Source organism: Hylobates moloch, unplaced genomic scaffold (genome assembly GCF_009828535.3).
Source record: "Hylobates moloch isolate HMO894 unplaced genomic scaffold, HMol_V3 SCAFFOLD_14, whole genome shotgun sequence".
NCBI classification, from domain to species: domain Eukaryota; kingdom Metazoa; phylum Chordata; class Mammalia; order Primates; family Hylobatidae; genus Hylobates; species Hylobates moloch.
Window position 1 is genome coordinate 61,484,438 of NW_026652289.1, and position 15,596 is coordinate 61,500,033.

Below are 15,596 nucleotides of genomic sequence, written 5' to 3' on the forward strand. Positions count from 1 at the left end.
TTACAGCCGGTATAAACCCATCATAATTAACAAGATTAAGCAATCAGAACATTATAGTTAATGAACACTATTAGCAAGAACTAAAAGTTTTGTGCTATTCATACAATTTTTTAAAATTTTAAAAATACTTATTTCATCTTTATCTTACTAAAAATTTATATGTTGGTACATTTTATAATGTATTCACTATATATAATAAAAATATATAATTTATAAATAATTATACACATATTATGAATATATGCCCAAATCCTTTGACCGATGGCTACGTCAATAAAAGGACAAGTCCTGCTTCTGTCCCAATTCAAAACTTAGAGAAAGTTAAGTCTCCTCTTTGACCCCCTGATCAAGATTGTGATTAAGCAGCCCACTCTTCAGTGAGTTGTGCCATTAGTAAATGAAAAACACCTTCCTACTTGGATATTCTAAGGACTTTGTTAAGGAAACTTAGAAGAAAAATGCAATAAATTGTCCCATCTCCTCCTTCTAGGCATGAGAACTTGAAGAAATTCTGGGCTCTGTAACCTGCTTTGGATATAATCTCCTAGCAATCCATGCCAGACTCTGAAGCCAAGTCTATTCATGACAGCGTCTTGGGGCAAGTGCAGAACCAGGTATGATTGGGAGCACAGAAAATGTCAGTCACGGGCCATAGTCTCCCATCTCTGGGATTCTCTTGTTTCTACATATTCCCATCTACTGAGTCACACGCTATGACTTTCATTTTGACTTTCAGGACCTGCTTGTTTACTTTGAAGACCCAGTTTGGATTTTTCTCCAGTTTTTTTGTTTAACCTTGTCCCATCTCATTTCATGTCTGACGGCATGCCACTTTAGCCCTACACATTCACAGCTAGGACTGAGAGATGCTCATGCCACTCCTCCAGGTTTATAGGGCCCATACAAACTTGACGGGCTCCCCATCTTCCTGGTAAGAAGGCCAATGAATTATACTACTGTACTGAATAGGAAAGATATGATCCAAGTACCACTTCTGGGAACTAACTCCGTGCCCCAGTCAATGTCTTCCTTCACTCTTCCAGACCCTAGTAAGGAGCAAAGGCACTCTTTGGCAAAAGAGAACTGTGTAAGAAAAGATTTCTGCCAGATACTTTCTGTTTTGTTCTCTGTAGCTGCAATTGCTACCTACGTAGCTCTTTTCAGCTATCTTAACCTGAAATCTACAGTCCAGACTCCTGGTTCTCTGTCAAGATGAAAGGATAAAAAGGAAGACAGAGACAGTAGAACTTGAGTATTCGATTCTTTCATTAGAATTGGTGACAGCTCTTCTCCTGTTTGCTTTTCCCCACCCCTTCCATTCTGAGGTTTTCTTACTTGCTGCTTGTATGCTTGATCCTTTGATGACACACCTTCTCCATCTGCTATAGGCCTCTTGGCTGCCAACTATACAGGCACTGAACTTTGCCTTGGTAGGCTCTCTTGTATATATATACACATATGGTAGGAGAGTGAAAGAGAAAGGGAGAGAAGGAGGAGGGAGAGACAGAGAGAGAGCGCGCAAGCATAGCTGGATCATGAAGATAAATAGAGGAGTACAGTGGTATTTGGCCTCCTAGATGGCCCCCAATGATCCCCACTGCCTGGTATTCATGCCCTTGTATAATCCCTTCTCTTTGAATGTGGGCTAAACCTACTGGATCACTTCTAACAACAGAACAGAGTAGACGTGACACCAGTTCTGAAATTAGGTTACAAAATGACGGTGGCTTCCATTTAGTGCACTCTTTTCCACTCTCTGGATCTCTTTTGGGTCACCAGCTGCCATACTGTAGAAATACTCAGGCAGCTTAAGAGAGATCCACATAGTGAGGAACAAACGCCTGCCAGTAACTATGAGTCAGCTTGGAAGCAGATCTTTCCCTGTCCTTCCACCCATTGTCAAGTTTTCAGATGAGATTGCCCCAGTCAATACTTACATTGCAGCCTGTGAGAGACCCTGAGCCAGAGGCACTTAGCTCACCTGTGCCCAGATTCCTGACCCATAAAAACTGTAAGTATTTGTTGTTCTAAACCACTACATGAGTGATTTCTTACACAATAGATAACTAATACAAGTGCCTTGCAGGCAGTAGGGATGAAACTGTGTTGAATACAAAGATGACAGATGTTTATGTCTGCAAGGAGGTCCAGGTAACAATAGGGAGACCAGGAAAGGGCTGCCTCTACCAAAGGATGATGGATGCCTGTGGCACTGCCTTCATGTAGGGAAAGGGAGACAGGTCCAATGTACATCCAAATCTCTGCTCCCAGTACTGACTTGGCTATGTCTACAGCTTTCCTTGACTTCTTGTGCACTGTTTATGAAACTTTACTTCACTGCCTAATATTTTTCATTTATGCTGGGTGCATATATAAAACACAAATAAGGGCTACAGGATTTTTAAGTTTAGTACAAAAGTTTAATCTACACTCATTCAAATTCAGGAGGCCTGTGTGTAAAAAGTCCAAAGATAAGGCAAGGTCACTTATTTTTAACTCAATTCTAATTTTAATAAATCATCTCTTAGGATGCATATAATAGATATTTCAAGCATTTTATTTTTGTTTTGTTTACCCTGGATACCAAAATTATCTGTATAATCAAGCACATAAGACATTCTAAAAACCGTAAAGTACCAGGTGATCTAAATAGTGTGAAAACTGATTTGCATTAAAATGTTTCCTTTCAAAGTTAAATTTTAGATACCTTTCACTATAAAATAACAACAACAAAGAGTAACAGCAAAACCCAGGACACTGAAATAATTGTTATGGTGTCAAGCATTAGAACTCAATAGAAATAATCTATAATCACTTCATTGAAGTCCAAATTCTACCATTTTTTTTTTAAATCTGCATAAACTTGAGGGGTACAATTCTGTTCCATGTATATACTGTTAATGATGTAGTCTTGGTTTTAATGTATCCCTCACCTGAACAATGTTCACTGTACTTGATCTACCATTAACTTCTTATGCAAAACCTCTACTAGAATTAATAGAAAGGATGTTAACAAAGCCAAGAAAACATTGCCTATATTTTATAGTCATCTCACTTGAGTGAGAAAAGTTATTTCTCAATTTTATTTACTTTGGGCTCTAAATGGCTGTTTTACTTACCATTTGGAAGCCTGGGGAGTATATAAGCTCTCATCATTAACAGAAGTCGTTAATACATTCTGGTTTACAACATTTAAATACTTCTCAATGTGAATCTGTTACAGAAATGTCAAAGTTTAGGCAATTATTGTGGACTTAAGATACTCAGCTAATTTACTTCATTAGGTTAACACTCTGAATCCTGTAATTAAGCCAAAAGCACAACATGCTATATATTATTACATGCCTAACGTATCATTAGGCATCTCAAGGCCAAATTACTTCAACCATCCCAGAAAGCATAATAAACTGAGACTCAATGCTTGAGTGACCTGTGGTACACTCTTTTTTTTTCCTTTTTTTTTAGACAGGGTCTTGCTCTGTTGCCCAGGCTGGAGGGCAGTGGTGTGATAATGGCTCACTGCAGCCTCAACCTCCAAGGCTTAAGCAATCCTTCCACCTCAGCCTCTTGAGCAGCTGGGACCACAGGCACATGCCACCATGCCTGGCTAATTTTTTTATTTTTTGTAAAGAGACAGGGTTTCCCTATATTGCCCAGCCTGTATGGCACCCTTTACGAATAAAATTGTGCACAATAGTCAGCGCATTTTTAGCCAGGTAAATCTACTAGGCAATACAGACATTGAGTAATGTCTTTTTTTTACAGGGACTTAGAGCAAGCATCCAAAGAAAGCATTTGGTCTTTAGGTAACATTATTTAAATGAGCCAACTCAAAGACTCCAGCTGGGTCCATCCCTCTCACCATCAGGTAATATGACAATGATGTGCTACAAAATATACCACATTTCTCACAGCCTTGGGAGCTGAGTGATGAAGCAGATAACATAGTAGATTAAAAGTCTGAATCAAGAGCAGAGACACTGAAAATAAGAGGTCTAGAAGGTGAAGATGGATGGAAGATGGACCCCATTAGCTTGTTTCATAAATGAATATTATCCTGGTCCGAAGACTGGATTCTCCCCTGACCTTAGATCTGTTTGTAATGATGAAGTTCCTATCTACTTTACTTCTCTAGCCCAATATTGGTATATTTCTTTAGTTTTACCCACTTGATTATAACATTACAAAAACAAATAGCTTAAAATATTTAGGCTATTGGGGAAAGCCAACTCTTATTTTTTATATACTTTTTTTTTTTTTTGAGACAGAGTCTCACTCTGTAGCCCAGGTGAAACACAGTGGGGCAATCAAGGCTTACTGCAGCCTCAACTTCCTGGGCTCAAGTGATCCTCCCACCTCAGCCTCCTGAGTAGCTGGGACTACAGGTGTGTGCCACCATGCCTGGCTAATTTTTTAAAAAATTTTTTGTAGAGACAGGGTTTCGCCATGTTGCCCAGGCTGATCTCAAACTCCTGGGCTCAAGTGATCTGCCTGCCTTGGCCTCCCAGAGTGCTTGGATTACAGCCCTGCACCACTGTGCCCAGCCAACTCTTCTCTTTTAGAATCTCAGTAAATCCCAGAAAATCTGCAATATAGTGGTCAGGCATATTGTTGGATTGACAGTAATTATTTTTCATTGCTTCTTGGCCTTTTGGCTAAGATCAAATAATAGTAATTATTTTTCATACTCCAAGTTATTTTTATAAAACCAAATTTAGGAGTTGTCACTGCATCATCTTACATTTAACCTACTTAAATTCTTTGTGAAATATGACAGAATATAAATAAATCAGTTAATAATTATCATGAGAACAAATAACAAAACAAGAATGCTGACGACTGCTCTAAATTCAGCTTTGTTACAGAATTATGCAGGACTCTATGAGAACTGCAATTCCTTTCTTCTAGAGGATGCTTTGTCTCCTTCCAGTATTTTATTTAATATCTAAAGCTCTACTTACTCTTAACCCCATTTCAGTTCTTTTGATTGCTGTTTCAAGACTCTGAATGTCTAGAGTCTCTCCTTTTTCCTCAGGTGAGAATTTTGTTAATTTCTCCTTTAACTGATAAAGGTCTTCATGGATCTATAGGTATAAAAATGAAAAATATTGAAATAATCCACACATAGTCCACCTATAGCAGTTAGTTATCTTAAAGGTTTGCAATGTACTTGAATTGGTAGAGACACAAAGCTGATTTTATGGTATTCATTGAAAAGGACCACTTTTATGGTTGTAAGGTATTTTTTTTTTTTTTTTTTTTTTTGAGATGGAATTTCACTTGCTCAGGCTGGAGTGCAATGGTGTGATCTAGGCTCACTGCAACCTCTGCCTCCCAGGTTCAAGTGATTCTCCTGCCTCAGCCTCCTGAGTAGCTGGGATTACAGGTGTGTGCCACCACACCCGGCTAATTTTTGTATTTTTAGTAGAGACGGGCTTTCACCATGTTGGTCAGGCTGGTCTCAAACTACTGTCCTCATGATCTGCCCACCTCAGCCTCCCAAAGTGCTGGGATTACAGGCATGAGCCACCACGCCTGGCCTGGTTCTAAGGCATTCTTTATTGAGAATGCTCTATTATTGTCTCTCAGATTGTGAAAAATTATGCTTTCATATTATTTCTGTTTTTCCTTCTCCCATGAGAAATAGATTTAAGATAACACTGAAACTCAAATGGTTTCTACTTTTTTAAGTGGTAAAAGAGTTCAGTCAGAGATGATAAGAGGTTTGTGCCAGACTCCAGTTTCTACAAATTGGTTAAGAGGAAAGAAAACAAAAAACTTCCAGCAACGAAGTTGTAGCAGAAGCAATGTCTTTCAAAAGACTATTGTAAATGTGTTGTCAGTGCCTGTTGGTTTTCCATCCCAGGCTGGGTCTTCCCCACTTACTGCTCTGAAGAAGTAGTTTGGTAGGTGTTGTGACCTTGATTTTGTTTTATGTAGTGAGAAATGAAAATAATCCCTGAAGAAAAAGGAAGATATGTTATTACTTTAACATTTTTCCTTCAATTTGTATTTTCCTTGGAAATGATGAACATCTCTCCAACATCAGGCACCCTCAGAATAAAATGGGCCCTATGAAATTTGAAAGCACAAGATTCTCTCCATTCATATTAGAAACCAAACTTCAGATAAATACAGATGGCACCAATTATTGTATGGGCTGCTGCCACAAGAAAAACATTTTGTTATGCAAATTTATGAACCCAACACCTGTTTCAGCAATAGTCACACCAATAACAATCTGCAAATTGGGTTGTTAGAGGCATTTTGAAGAAGTTACTTTTTCTCTGTTAGTATAACTGGACTCAACACTGATCCAGCCTGTGTTATTGATTAATCTCAAATGTTCCCATGGAGCCAAGTATTCAAAAGACCAGAATTTACATCTTTTCACTGATGGGCATCACAGTCTGGCAGACACATCTGGTCATTTGTACTCTTCACAAATTGTCATGTAAGGCCTTCAGAGCTCACAGATTGAAATCTGAACACATCTACTGCTTGCTTGTAAGCACTAAGGATAAAGATGTACTTCTTTTTATTGTTTTGTCCAAATTACTGCTGCAAGCTGATTTGCCATCTATTGTCTGAAGACACTTGGAAAGTACAGAGAGGCAGTTCAAGGGCACGGCCCTTTCTAGGCCTGCATTTTTTGGTTCCCCCTTTGAATGTGCTGACTTTCCCTCTTCTAGTGTCTGTAGCTCCATGTATCTTTCTGTAATTATATCTATCAACTAGTGGAGAGAGTAAAAACTGTACCAAAGGTTTGTTTTTTTTTCATCTGCCTTGTGTGGACAATGATACTTCATCATAGTGCTGTGAGATAGTATGTAATAGGCTTGGTACATAGCAAGAACTCAATAAAAGGCAGCTAAATATAATTTCTAGCTCTATCACTTATTAGTCACATATTTCCATATACATCCAAATTTTCTGAATTTCTGATTTCTTTGTCCAGGATAAAAAAGAATTACCCTACTTAAAACTGTTGAATGAAAATGAGGTAATATGTATGAAAATGAATCAATATAGGCTTTGGTGCTGACAGATATGAACTGGAATCCTGCTTCCTTCTTTACTAAACCAAACTTGGGAAAGTTACTTAGCCTCTTAGAGGCTTAGTGTTCTCATCTGTAAAATGGGAATAATAATAGCTATGTCAGAACAGTGGCAAGAATAAAATGAGTAAAAATGTAAGTACTTTGTATAGTGTTAAGCACATAGGAGGGCACTGAACAAATGTTAATTCTCCTCTTCTGAATTGTAAAACCTAGTGAAACTCCTACACTATAACTAATACTCTGTAAATGTTCATTGAATTTACGTAAATGTTAATTGAATAACTTGCTCCCTAATCTTTCTCAAGAGTTTTTCCTTTTCTTGCTAGATATTTTCTCCTCCCCTCTTAACAACCACTCATCTGTTTGTATAATTGCAATAGAGACAAGTACTATAGAAAAAGTTACACCAGACTTGGGTAGAAAAAGAGGTTGAGTTCTAAATCTCTGTTCTTTCTTCAAATAGATCCAATCTACCATATTGAAATTTTACATATCATCCATCATCTCTGTGATCATCAAACACCTTGTTTTCCATAAATTTTCTACTTGGAGAAAGATTATTATTTTGACAATTTGGGGACAGAGCTACTTAATGAGAAGCCCTTGAAAGATTTAATGCAGCAAAGATGTGCTCTAGACTTTACAAGAGCCATGAAACCAGACTCTATATTGTCAAAAGCAATATAAAATTCCATTTTCTTCATCTCTGCTAGAGTTTGGCTGAGTCATTCTCATCATCCCAATTATCTTTAACTTCATTCTTTTTTTTTTTGAGATGAAGTCTCACTCTTGTCCCCCAGGCTGGAGTGCAATGGCGTGATCTTGGCTCACTGCAATCTCCACCTCCCGGGTTCAAGTGATTCTCCTGCCTCAGTCTCCTGAGTAGCTGGGATTATAAGAGCCTGCCACCATGCTCGGCTAATTTTTGTATTTTTAGTAGAGACGGGGTTTCACCATGTTGGCCAGGCTGGTCTACGAATTCCTGACCTCAGGTGATCCTCCCGCCTCGGCCTCCCAAAGTGCTGGGATTACAGGCATGAGCCACCGCGCTTGGCCTTTTTTTTTTTTTTTTTTTTTGACACAGAGTCTCGCTGTGTTGCTTGCTGTGTTGGAGTGTGGTGGTGCAATCTCGGCTCACTGCATCCTCCATCTCTCAGGTTCAAGTAATTCTCCTTGCCTCAGCCTCCCAAGTAGCTGGGATTACAGGTGCCTGCTACCACGCCTAGCTAATTTTTGTATTTTTTAGTAGAGACGGGGTTTTGCCATGTTGGCCAGGCTGGTCTTGAATTCCTGACCTCAAGTGATTCACCCACCTCGGCTTCCCAAAGTGCTGGGATTACAGGCATGAGCCATCACACCTGTCCAACTTCATTCATTTTTATATTGTATGCACCCGACAAATCAGACAGACTCAGAATGAAAATAGCAAACTGTCAATTGAGCTCCCATATTTCCAAGATCAGTGTTAACACACAATTGTTGGATTTTAATTAAAAAGCTAATTTTGAATCATAAGATCAGGTAATATTTGTTACACAAACATGTTTAATATTTGGGTGAAGCAAGCATTTATAAAGATATATTAAGAATATACCACATTTTAATGAAGCACAAAAACAAAGCTTCTAAGATTTACAAAGCATAATTGGAAACTTCCCAGAGTCGCTACCACACTTCTCCAAGATTACTTCATGAACATGCCATAGCCTATTTAAGGGTCAATACATACTGGATGTATTACAATGGGCAAGATGCTTTACTTCTTTGTACTTAAGTGTCTTCTGTAAACTGGAACTAAAAAATACCTACAACACCTTTGAGAACCACTGGTCTAAAAAGCTGTTTAATATATCTGACTGATACACAGACCTAACTGACCATATTAGGGTGAAACAAGTAGAAATTTAAAGTACCTCTGCTTTACAGTCTATTGCACACACACACTCACTCACTCACTGACTTGCCAGAAAAAATTTGATTGCCTAGGCTAAAAGCAAAGGAAGTTTACTTTTACAGTAAATGATGTAGCTTAGGGAAATTGGGACAATTTAGAGTCAGAAGTGAACCTAATCCAAACTATATGTCCTATGGAAGAGGAAAGTGAGGTCCAGAGAGGTGAAGTGACTAGCTCAAAGTCACTACTTGTGAGACTGTCAAAGCCATGGTCAGATCTCAGTATTCTGACTCCCTACCAAGTGCTTTCCACTAGGCATACTAATTATTGGCAGCCTGTCTGAGGGAAATAAATCATAGCCCCAAGTAGAAGTGGAATCCACGTTGGCACATTTGGGTGGTGCCACATACTCACAAATTCTCAGGATTCATTGAAAAAGTAGGGAAAGTCTTCCAAATTTCCTCACTATACATATTCTACATGTAGAGAATAGAATTTTATACTATACAGGAATCAGTGTTAATAATCTGGTTGACAGTTAGGCTCTCTTCCTCTACACAGCCCTTTACTTGATATGTCCACAGGAATCCTTTTAAACAAGTAGGGGTGCAGATCAACATGGATATGACTATTAGCTCTTCTAACCCATCTCACAAGTCAGTATCAACGGTTATCTATTACTATAATGTTGTATCCTAGGTAAGAGTCTCCATTATTGTTCTAATTATTTGGAATCTATAAAAAGAGGGGGTATGTGTAGCAAAGAATTAACCTTACTCAAAGAGGGGTCCAGTCTTTGCCCCTGGCTATTGGGAGGTGATCTCTAGGCCCCTGGGATGTCCTGCCTGATAGAAGTGTCTTTGTCTGTGGGCTTTGGCCACCAGACAGTCTAATAACATGATTTATAATGGGTGTTTTGATCCACACTGTTATCAGCTCAGACCTCTGGAGCAGTGGGAGACTAAAAGTATTCAGAAGGGGCTGGAGATTAATGGTCAACCACAAGGGCAGTGTGAGCTTGAACCCCAGTAAAAACTCTGGACATCAAAGCCTCAGATAAGCTTCTCTAGTTGCAATATTCTATGCATATTGTCACATACTGTGGCTGGGAGGAAGTAATGCAGGTAATGACGTCCATGACTCCACAGGGATAAGATGACCAAAAGCTCTGTGTTTGGACACCTCCTAGACTCTGTCCTACGCATCTCTTCCCTTGGCTGATTAATTTGTATGCTTTCACTGTAATAAAACTGGAGGTGTGAGCACAGCACTTCCCTGAGCTCTGCGAATAGTTCTAGTGAATCATTGAATGTGAGGGTGGTGATGGGGCCCCTAAGTTTATACCCAGCTGGTCTGAAGTGAGGTGGTTCTGGGGACCCCTGAACTTGCAGGTAGTGAGTGTTGAAGTTAGGGCAGTTTTTCGGGGACTGTTCCCTCAGACTTCGCAGTTTGGCTAAACTCATTGCTGCGTGATGGTGAAAGTGAGGGTGAGAAAAGATCAGGTAAGATTTAGGTATGATTCTTAATGGGGAAGTCTATGAAATTGGTGAGTTCAGGGGCTTGTATTTGGGAAAAGGTACATTTAGGGAAGTCTCTCCTAGATGGGAGGTGAGAGATCAAAATTCTGCCAGAAAAATTAGATCCCTTTGACGAGTAAGACCCACTTCAGACCAACTGAGTGACAGTCCTGATAGAGTGACCTTAAACAAATGACTTCAAGACTTAGTCAAATGCAGCTATTATATATGTGATAGTTAAAACCCATGATATATGTGGAAATATCTTTTTTTTTTTTTTTGAGACGGAGTCTCGCTCTGTCACCCAGGCTGGAGTGCAGTGGCGCAATCTCGGCTCACTGCAAGCTCCGCCTCCCGGGTTCACGCCATTCTCCTGCCTCAGCCTCTCCGAGTAGCTGGGACTACAGGCGCCCGCCACCACGCCCGGCTAATTTTTTGTATTTTTTAGTAGAGACGGGGTTTCACCGTGGTCTCGATCTCCTGACCTCGTGATCCGCCCGCCTCGGCCTCCCAAAGTGCTGGGATTACAAGCGTGAGCCACCGCGCCCGGCCGGAAATATCTTAAAGCTACCTCATATAAATGTGAAAACAAAATGCCACAATCATTTCAGAAACATCTGAGAGCAACTGTTACAAATTGAGCTGTATTGGACAAGACTTTCTTGACATTTCCCCTCTCAAATTAAAAAGGTCTTTCACTAAGTTTTTAAATGTCACATTTTTTCATTCCAAGTTATCTTGATTTTTCTGTGTATTCTCCAACGAGGAACATTTAGATCTAAAAAACTGGGGTGTTTAAGAAAAGCAATTCACATATTTCAATTTGTCGCCAAATTTCTTATCAACTCTTAGAGTGTCCCATTTGTCTTTCCTCCACTCCCGACGTTATGGGTTCAAATTTTTCAGAATGTAACATTTAAAAATGCCTCAGCGTGAGGTGAATTTTTCTGAAGTAAAGGCTCCGGGTAACGGTTTTAGAGTTTTCCCAGAGGCAGAAAGTCGTGCTTCTGGGGCGTAACCTACAGGGTAAGTCACCGGGAGTGTGCCGGGCCGTGAGGGAAGGTCTGGGTGGGCATTTTTGGGAGCCTCTCGCGTGTTGAAGGCAGTCTAGGGGCGGCGCACCAAATGGGTGAGCGTCGGTGAATCGGCGCGCGGGACCTCGCTCGGAAGTGGCGCGGCTGGGCAGGGCCGGGGTAAACCCGTTTCCCACCTGGATTAAGATGGCTCCGACAGGGTCGTGGTTTTCAGTGCTCTGTGCCATGGCTAGGTCAGGTAACGGCTACCTCAGGGAACGGCTACCTCCGCGGTAGCGCGGTTTCCAAGCACGGAAACCTTCAGCCGGGTCAGCTCGTCCCCATGGCAACACCGCGCGCGGCCTGGCCTGTTCCACGCTGGGAGCGGAAGGGGGTCTAGGGGCGGGGTCAGGCCAGCCTGATCATTCCGAGAACGCCCTCCCCCGCCTGTCTCCCCCTCGCGCCGGCGGCCGTGGTGCAGCCCAAGGCGGAAGCGGCTGCCTGACGGAACCGGCTCGCGAACGCAGCTATGGCTGCTGGCATACCTTGTGCGTTGGTCACCAGCTGCTCCTCCGCCTTCTCTGGAGACCAGCTGGTCCAACGTGAGTAGATAGGCGCCTGGGCCGACCTCAAAGGCTCCTGAGCCTCGGCGGGCGACGGACCCAGCACCACGGCCTCTCTGGGCCTTGTCCCCGCCGCGGGCCCTGCGTTCTTCCTCCAGTCAGTGGAGGCGCCCAGTCTCCCCAGGTGGCTGCCCCTAGCTCTTAATCTCGTGCTTTTCTGCCCACCCGGCCTTCTTCTGCGTTCCTTTCGGCTTCCTGTGTAAAGTGAGAGTGATTTCCCGCTCTGCCCTGCCCAGCCCACAGGTTTTTGCGAGGATCCGTTGAGATGAACCTGAAGGCTCTCCGGAAATTGCGCTAGGTTACAGGAGTGTAAGGTGCTGGAATTGTTGATACCGTGATGTTGCTATCCTTGCTGCTCCGGGAGAGAGTGTTTACTCTGAATTCTGAAGTTTATTCTGCTTATTTACTCTGAAGTTTATTCTGCTTCTTAATGTGTACATTATAAGACTTGTTAGCTTTGTCCCCTCCACTCTAGTTATTCACCCCTTTCTTCTGAGGCATGGGCTCTCCGCCAACATGAGTTTTTGGGTATGATTGGGCTAGTGCTTTTGCTTATAGACCCTCATAATGGCTGTCAGACTTAGTAACTCTTAAAAGAGAGAACATGGGATGGATCATAAGCCAATTCTACTAAAGGGCTCTGTGAAGTTGAATTATAGGTAACTCAAGACTTCTGTTTTAAGTGTATGGCTTAGAATCAGAGCAGTGACCTAGCTGTATGATCTCGAGCAAGTCACCTAACCTACCTACATTCCTTCCTTCCTTCCTTCTTTTCTTTCTTTCTTTTTTTTTAAAGAGACGGGATCTTGCTCTGTCGCCCGGGCTGGAGTGCAGTGATGCGATCATAGCTCACTTCAGCCTCGAGCTCCTGGGCTCAAGCGATCCTCCTGCCTCAGTCTCTCGAGTAGCTGGGACTACAGGCTCACACCACGAACCTTGGCTAATTTTTTTATTTTTTTGTAGAGCCAGGGTCTTGCTATGTTGCTCAGGCTGGTCTCCAACTCGTGGTTTCAAGTGATCCTCCTGTCTTGGCCTCCCAAAGTGCTAAGATTACAGGCGTGAGCCACTGTGCGTGGCTACCCTTCACTTTCTCTTTTCTCTCCTTTTTTTAAATTTTTGTTTTGAGATAGGGTCTCACTCTGCTGCCCAGGCTGGAGTGCAGTGGCGTTATCTCGGCTCACTGCAACCTCTGCCTCCTGGGCTCAAGCCATCCCCCCATCTCAGCCTCCCAAGTATCTGGGACTACAGGTGCCACCATGCCCGGCTAATTGCCCCCCCTCTCCTCGTCATACGGGGTTTGGCCATGTTGCCCAGGCTGGTCTGGAACTCCTGGGCTCAAGTGATCTGCCTGCCTTGGCCTCACAAAGTGCTGGGATTACAGGTGTGAGTCACCACCGCGTCCGGCCCCTTCACCTTCTATCTATAAAGTAGGGATAATTTTCACAGGATTGTGCTTAACCCAGAGTCTGGCACATAGTAAACATTTGATAAATCATAGACATTATTATTAAGGCAGATTACTATCTCTTTAACCCTCAATTTCCTGATCCTTAAAATGGGGCATATGAGCCTATTTCAGGAGTATTTGAAGGACAGATGATGTGACATTTTGAACACACTTTGTAAACTGTAAAGCATTGTATAATTTCTTTGCTACACCTGTCAAATGACAGAATTAGGTAAGATGTCCCTTCAGTGCAGATATTATATGACTTAGTTATCATTTGTGATCACTTAGAAAGTTCCTTGCTAGGGTAAAAGCTTAATTATAGCATTTAACTAAGTGTTAACTAACTGGTCTAATTAGGCCATTTTCTTAACTTTAAGCAGTGCTCCTTCCCATTTCCTCCCTTCCCTCCTTTCTTCCTTTTTTTCTTCCTTCCTTCCTCTTTTTTCTTTAATTGTTTCATTGTAAAGCTAGTGCATACTTACTAAGTAAAATTTAGCATACAGAGAAAAGAAAATAGCCATAGTCTCATTACCCAACTACAAATACTGCTAACATTTCTTTCCAGTCTTTTTTTCCATTGCAATTTCTTAAAAAGAAATAATTGTAATTACATTTGATACACAATTATTTCTGTTTTTTTAAATTTTTTAGATACACAGTTCTTATCTTCAGATTTATCAAAAGTTAGTTTCTCACATATAACCATCTAGTGAATAAGCCAGAATTTGCTCAAGATTCTTAAAGATGTAACTAACTTTCCAAAAGACTTACATGCATTTGGAATCCTATTAGCGATACATGAAAGTCTTTTCAAGACAATCTCAGGAATATTAATTATTCTAAACGCTATGGTGCTCTGTTGTGTGCTTTAACGATCCCAATCAGCAAACATGGTCACTGTCTTGAAGTAGCTGATTACCTGTAGTTAGCAAATAGTAACATTGTACTTCTGTAAAGTGTATTAGCATTATTGGGGGTAAAATTAATTGTGTAAAATAATCCATTTTATCTCTATGTAAAATGCTCTTAGATAATTCCAATTTGGGTTAAAATCAGATGACCTTTCCATTGCAACTCGTTACTGTCATGTAGTAAAAAATAAAAGAAGAACAGCTAGTGAGCAGATTACTTGAATAAGGAAAAGTGAACCATAAAAGAGGGCGTATCATTTCTTCCAAGGTTGTGAATAGGGTAGCAGTGGATAGCGTTAAAATGAAGTATTTGCTGAGCATTCATTCTTTGACTGTAATTAAAGCTGGGATTAAATTAATCATAGGTTGACTCTAATTTTGAGGTAAGAGATGGAGCCCACATAATATTTTGTCAAGTGTTCAGTGATATTAGGCCATAGAATAGTTTTGGATTGAATTGGATCTACCTTTTTGGGAAAGTTTGGTTCTACTTCATGTATCAGCGAGAGAAACCTTTAGGGTTCTCCAATTTCTCTTTCCTTGGACATCTGATCTATCTTTTGCTTTTAACCACCAGTGGGAAATATAACCAAATAACAGCTTATTAGAATTATTCTTAAAACAGTCCAAATGCAGTGGTGCATGCTTGGAATTCCAACACTTTGGGAGGCCAGGGCTGGAGGGTCACTTGAGCACAGGAGTTCAAGACCAGCCTGGGCAACATAGGGAGACCTAGTCTCTACAAAATAAAAATAAAAATGTTAATTAGCCAGGCATAGTGGTATGTGCCTGTTGTCCTAGCTCCTTGGGAGGCTGAGGTGGGAGGATTGCTTGAGCCTGGGAGATCGAGGCTGCAGTGAGTTGTGATGGTGCTACTGCCCTCCAGCCTAGGTGACAGAGCAAGACCCTGTCTCAAATACACACACACACACACACACACACACACACACACACACTTAAAATAATAATCAGTAGGCTGGGTGCGGTGGCTCATGCTTGTAATCCCAGCACTTTGGGAGGCCGAGGCGGGCGGATCACGAGGTCAGGAGATCGAGACCACGGTGAAACCCCGTCTCTACTAAAAATACAAAAAATTAGCCGGGCGTGGTGGCGGGCGCCTGTAGTCC

The 15,596-nt window shown here is 41.3% G+C and overlaps 2 protein-coding genes across 12 annotated transcripts in view; one reads left to right on the top strand and one right to left on the bottom strand.

The window, feature by feature from the left end:
* Positions 1 to 11,860, bottom strand: part of IQCH (IQ motif containing H) — a 257,935-nt gene extending 246,075 nt beyond the window's left edge. For 8 of the 10 annotated variants that reach the window (XR_009209572.1, XM_058427227.1, XM_058427229.1 and 5 more), the window contains exons 1-3: positions 11,683 to 11,779; positions 4,962 to 5,084; positions 3,120 to 3,214 (exon numbers count right to left, since the gene is read on the bottom strand). Coding sequence is in view for 9 of the 10 variants with exons in the window: in XM_058427227.1 (XP_058283210.1) it covers positions 3,120 to 3,214; positions 4,962 to 5,084; positions 11,683 to 11,733 (269 nt within the window). In the remaining variant the exon portion in view is untranslated. Of the gene's footprint in view, positions 1 to 3,119; positions 3,215 to 4,961; positions 5,085 to 11,682 lie in introns of all 10 variants that reach the window. The other 2 variants (XM_032175729.1, XM_058427228.1) reach the window with 2 other exon arrangements.
* Positions 11,861 to 11,984: 124 nt separating this feature from the next.
* The window catches only part of AAGAB (alpha and gamma adaptin binding protein), a 52,422-nt gene continuing 48,810 nt past the window's right edge, over positions 11,985 to 15,596 (top strand). The window contains exon 1 of one of the 2 annotated variants that reach the window (XM_032175737.2): positions 11,985 to 12,087. In XM_032175737.2, the coding sequence (XP_032031628.1) occupies positions 12,015 to 12,087 (73 nt within the window). In that variant the 5' untranslated portion in view covers positions 11,985 to 12,014. The other variant, XM_032175738.2, reaches the window with a different exon arrangement.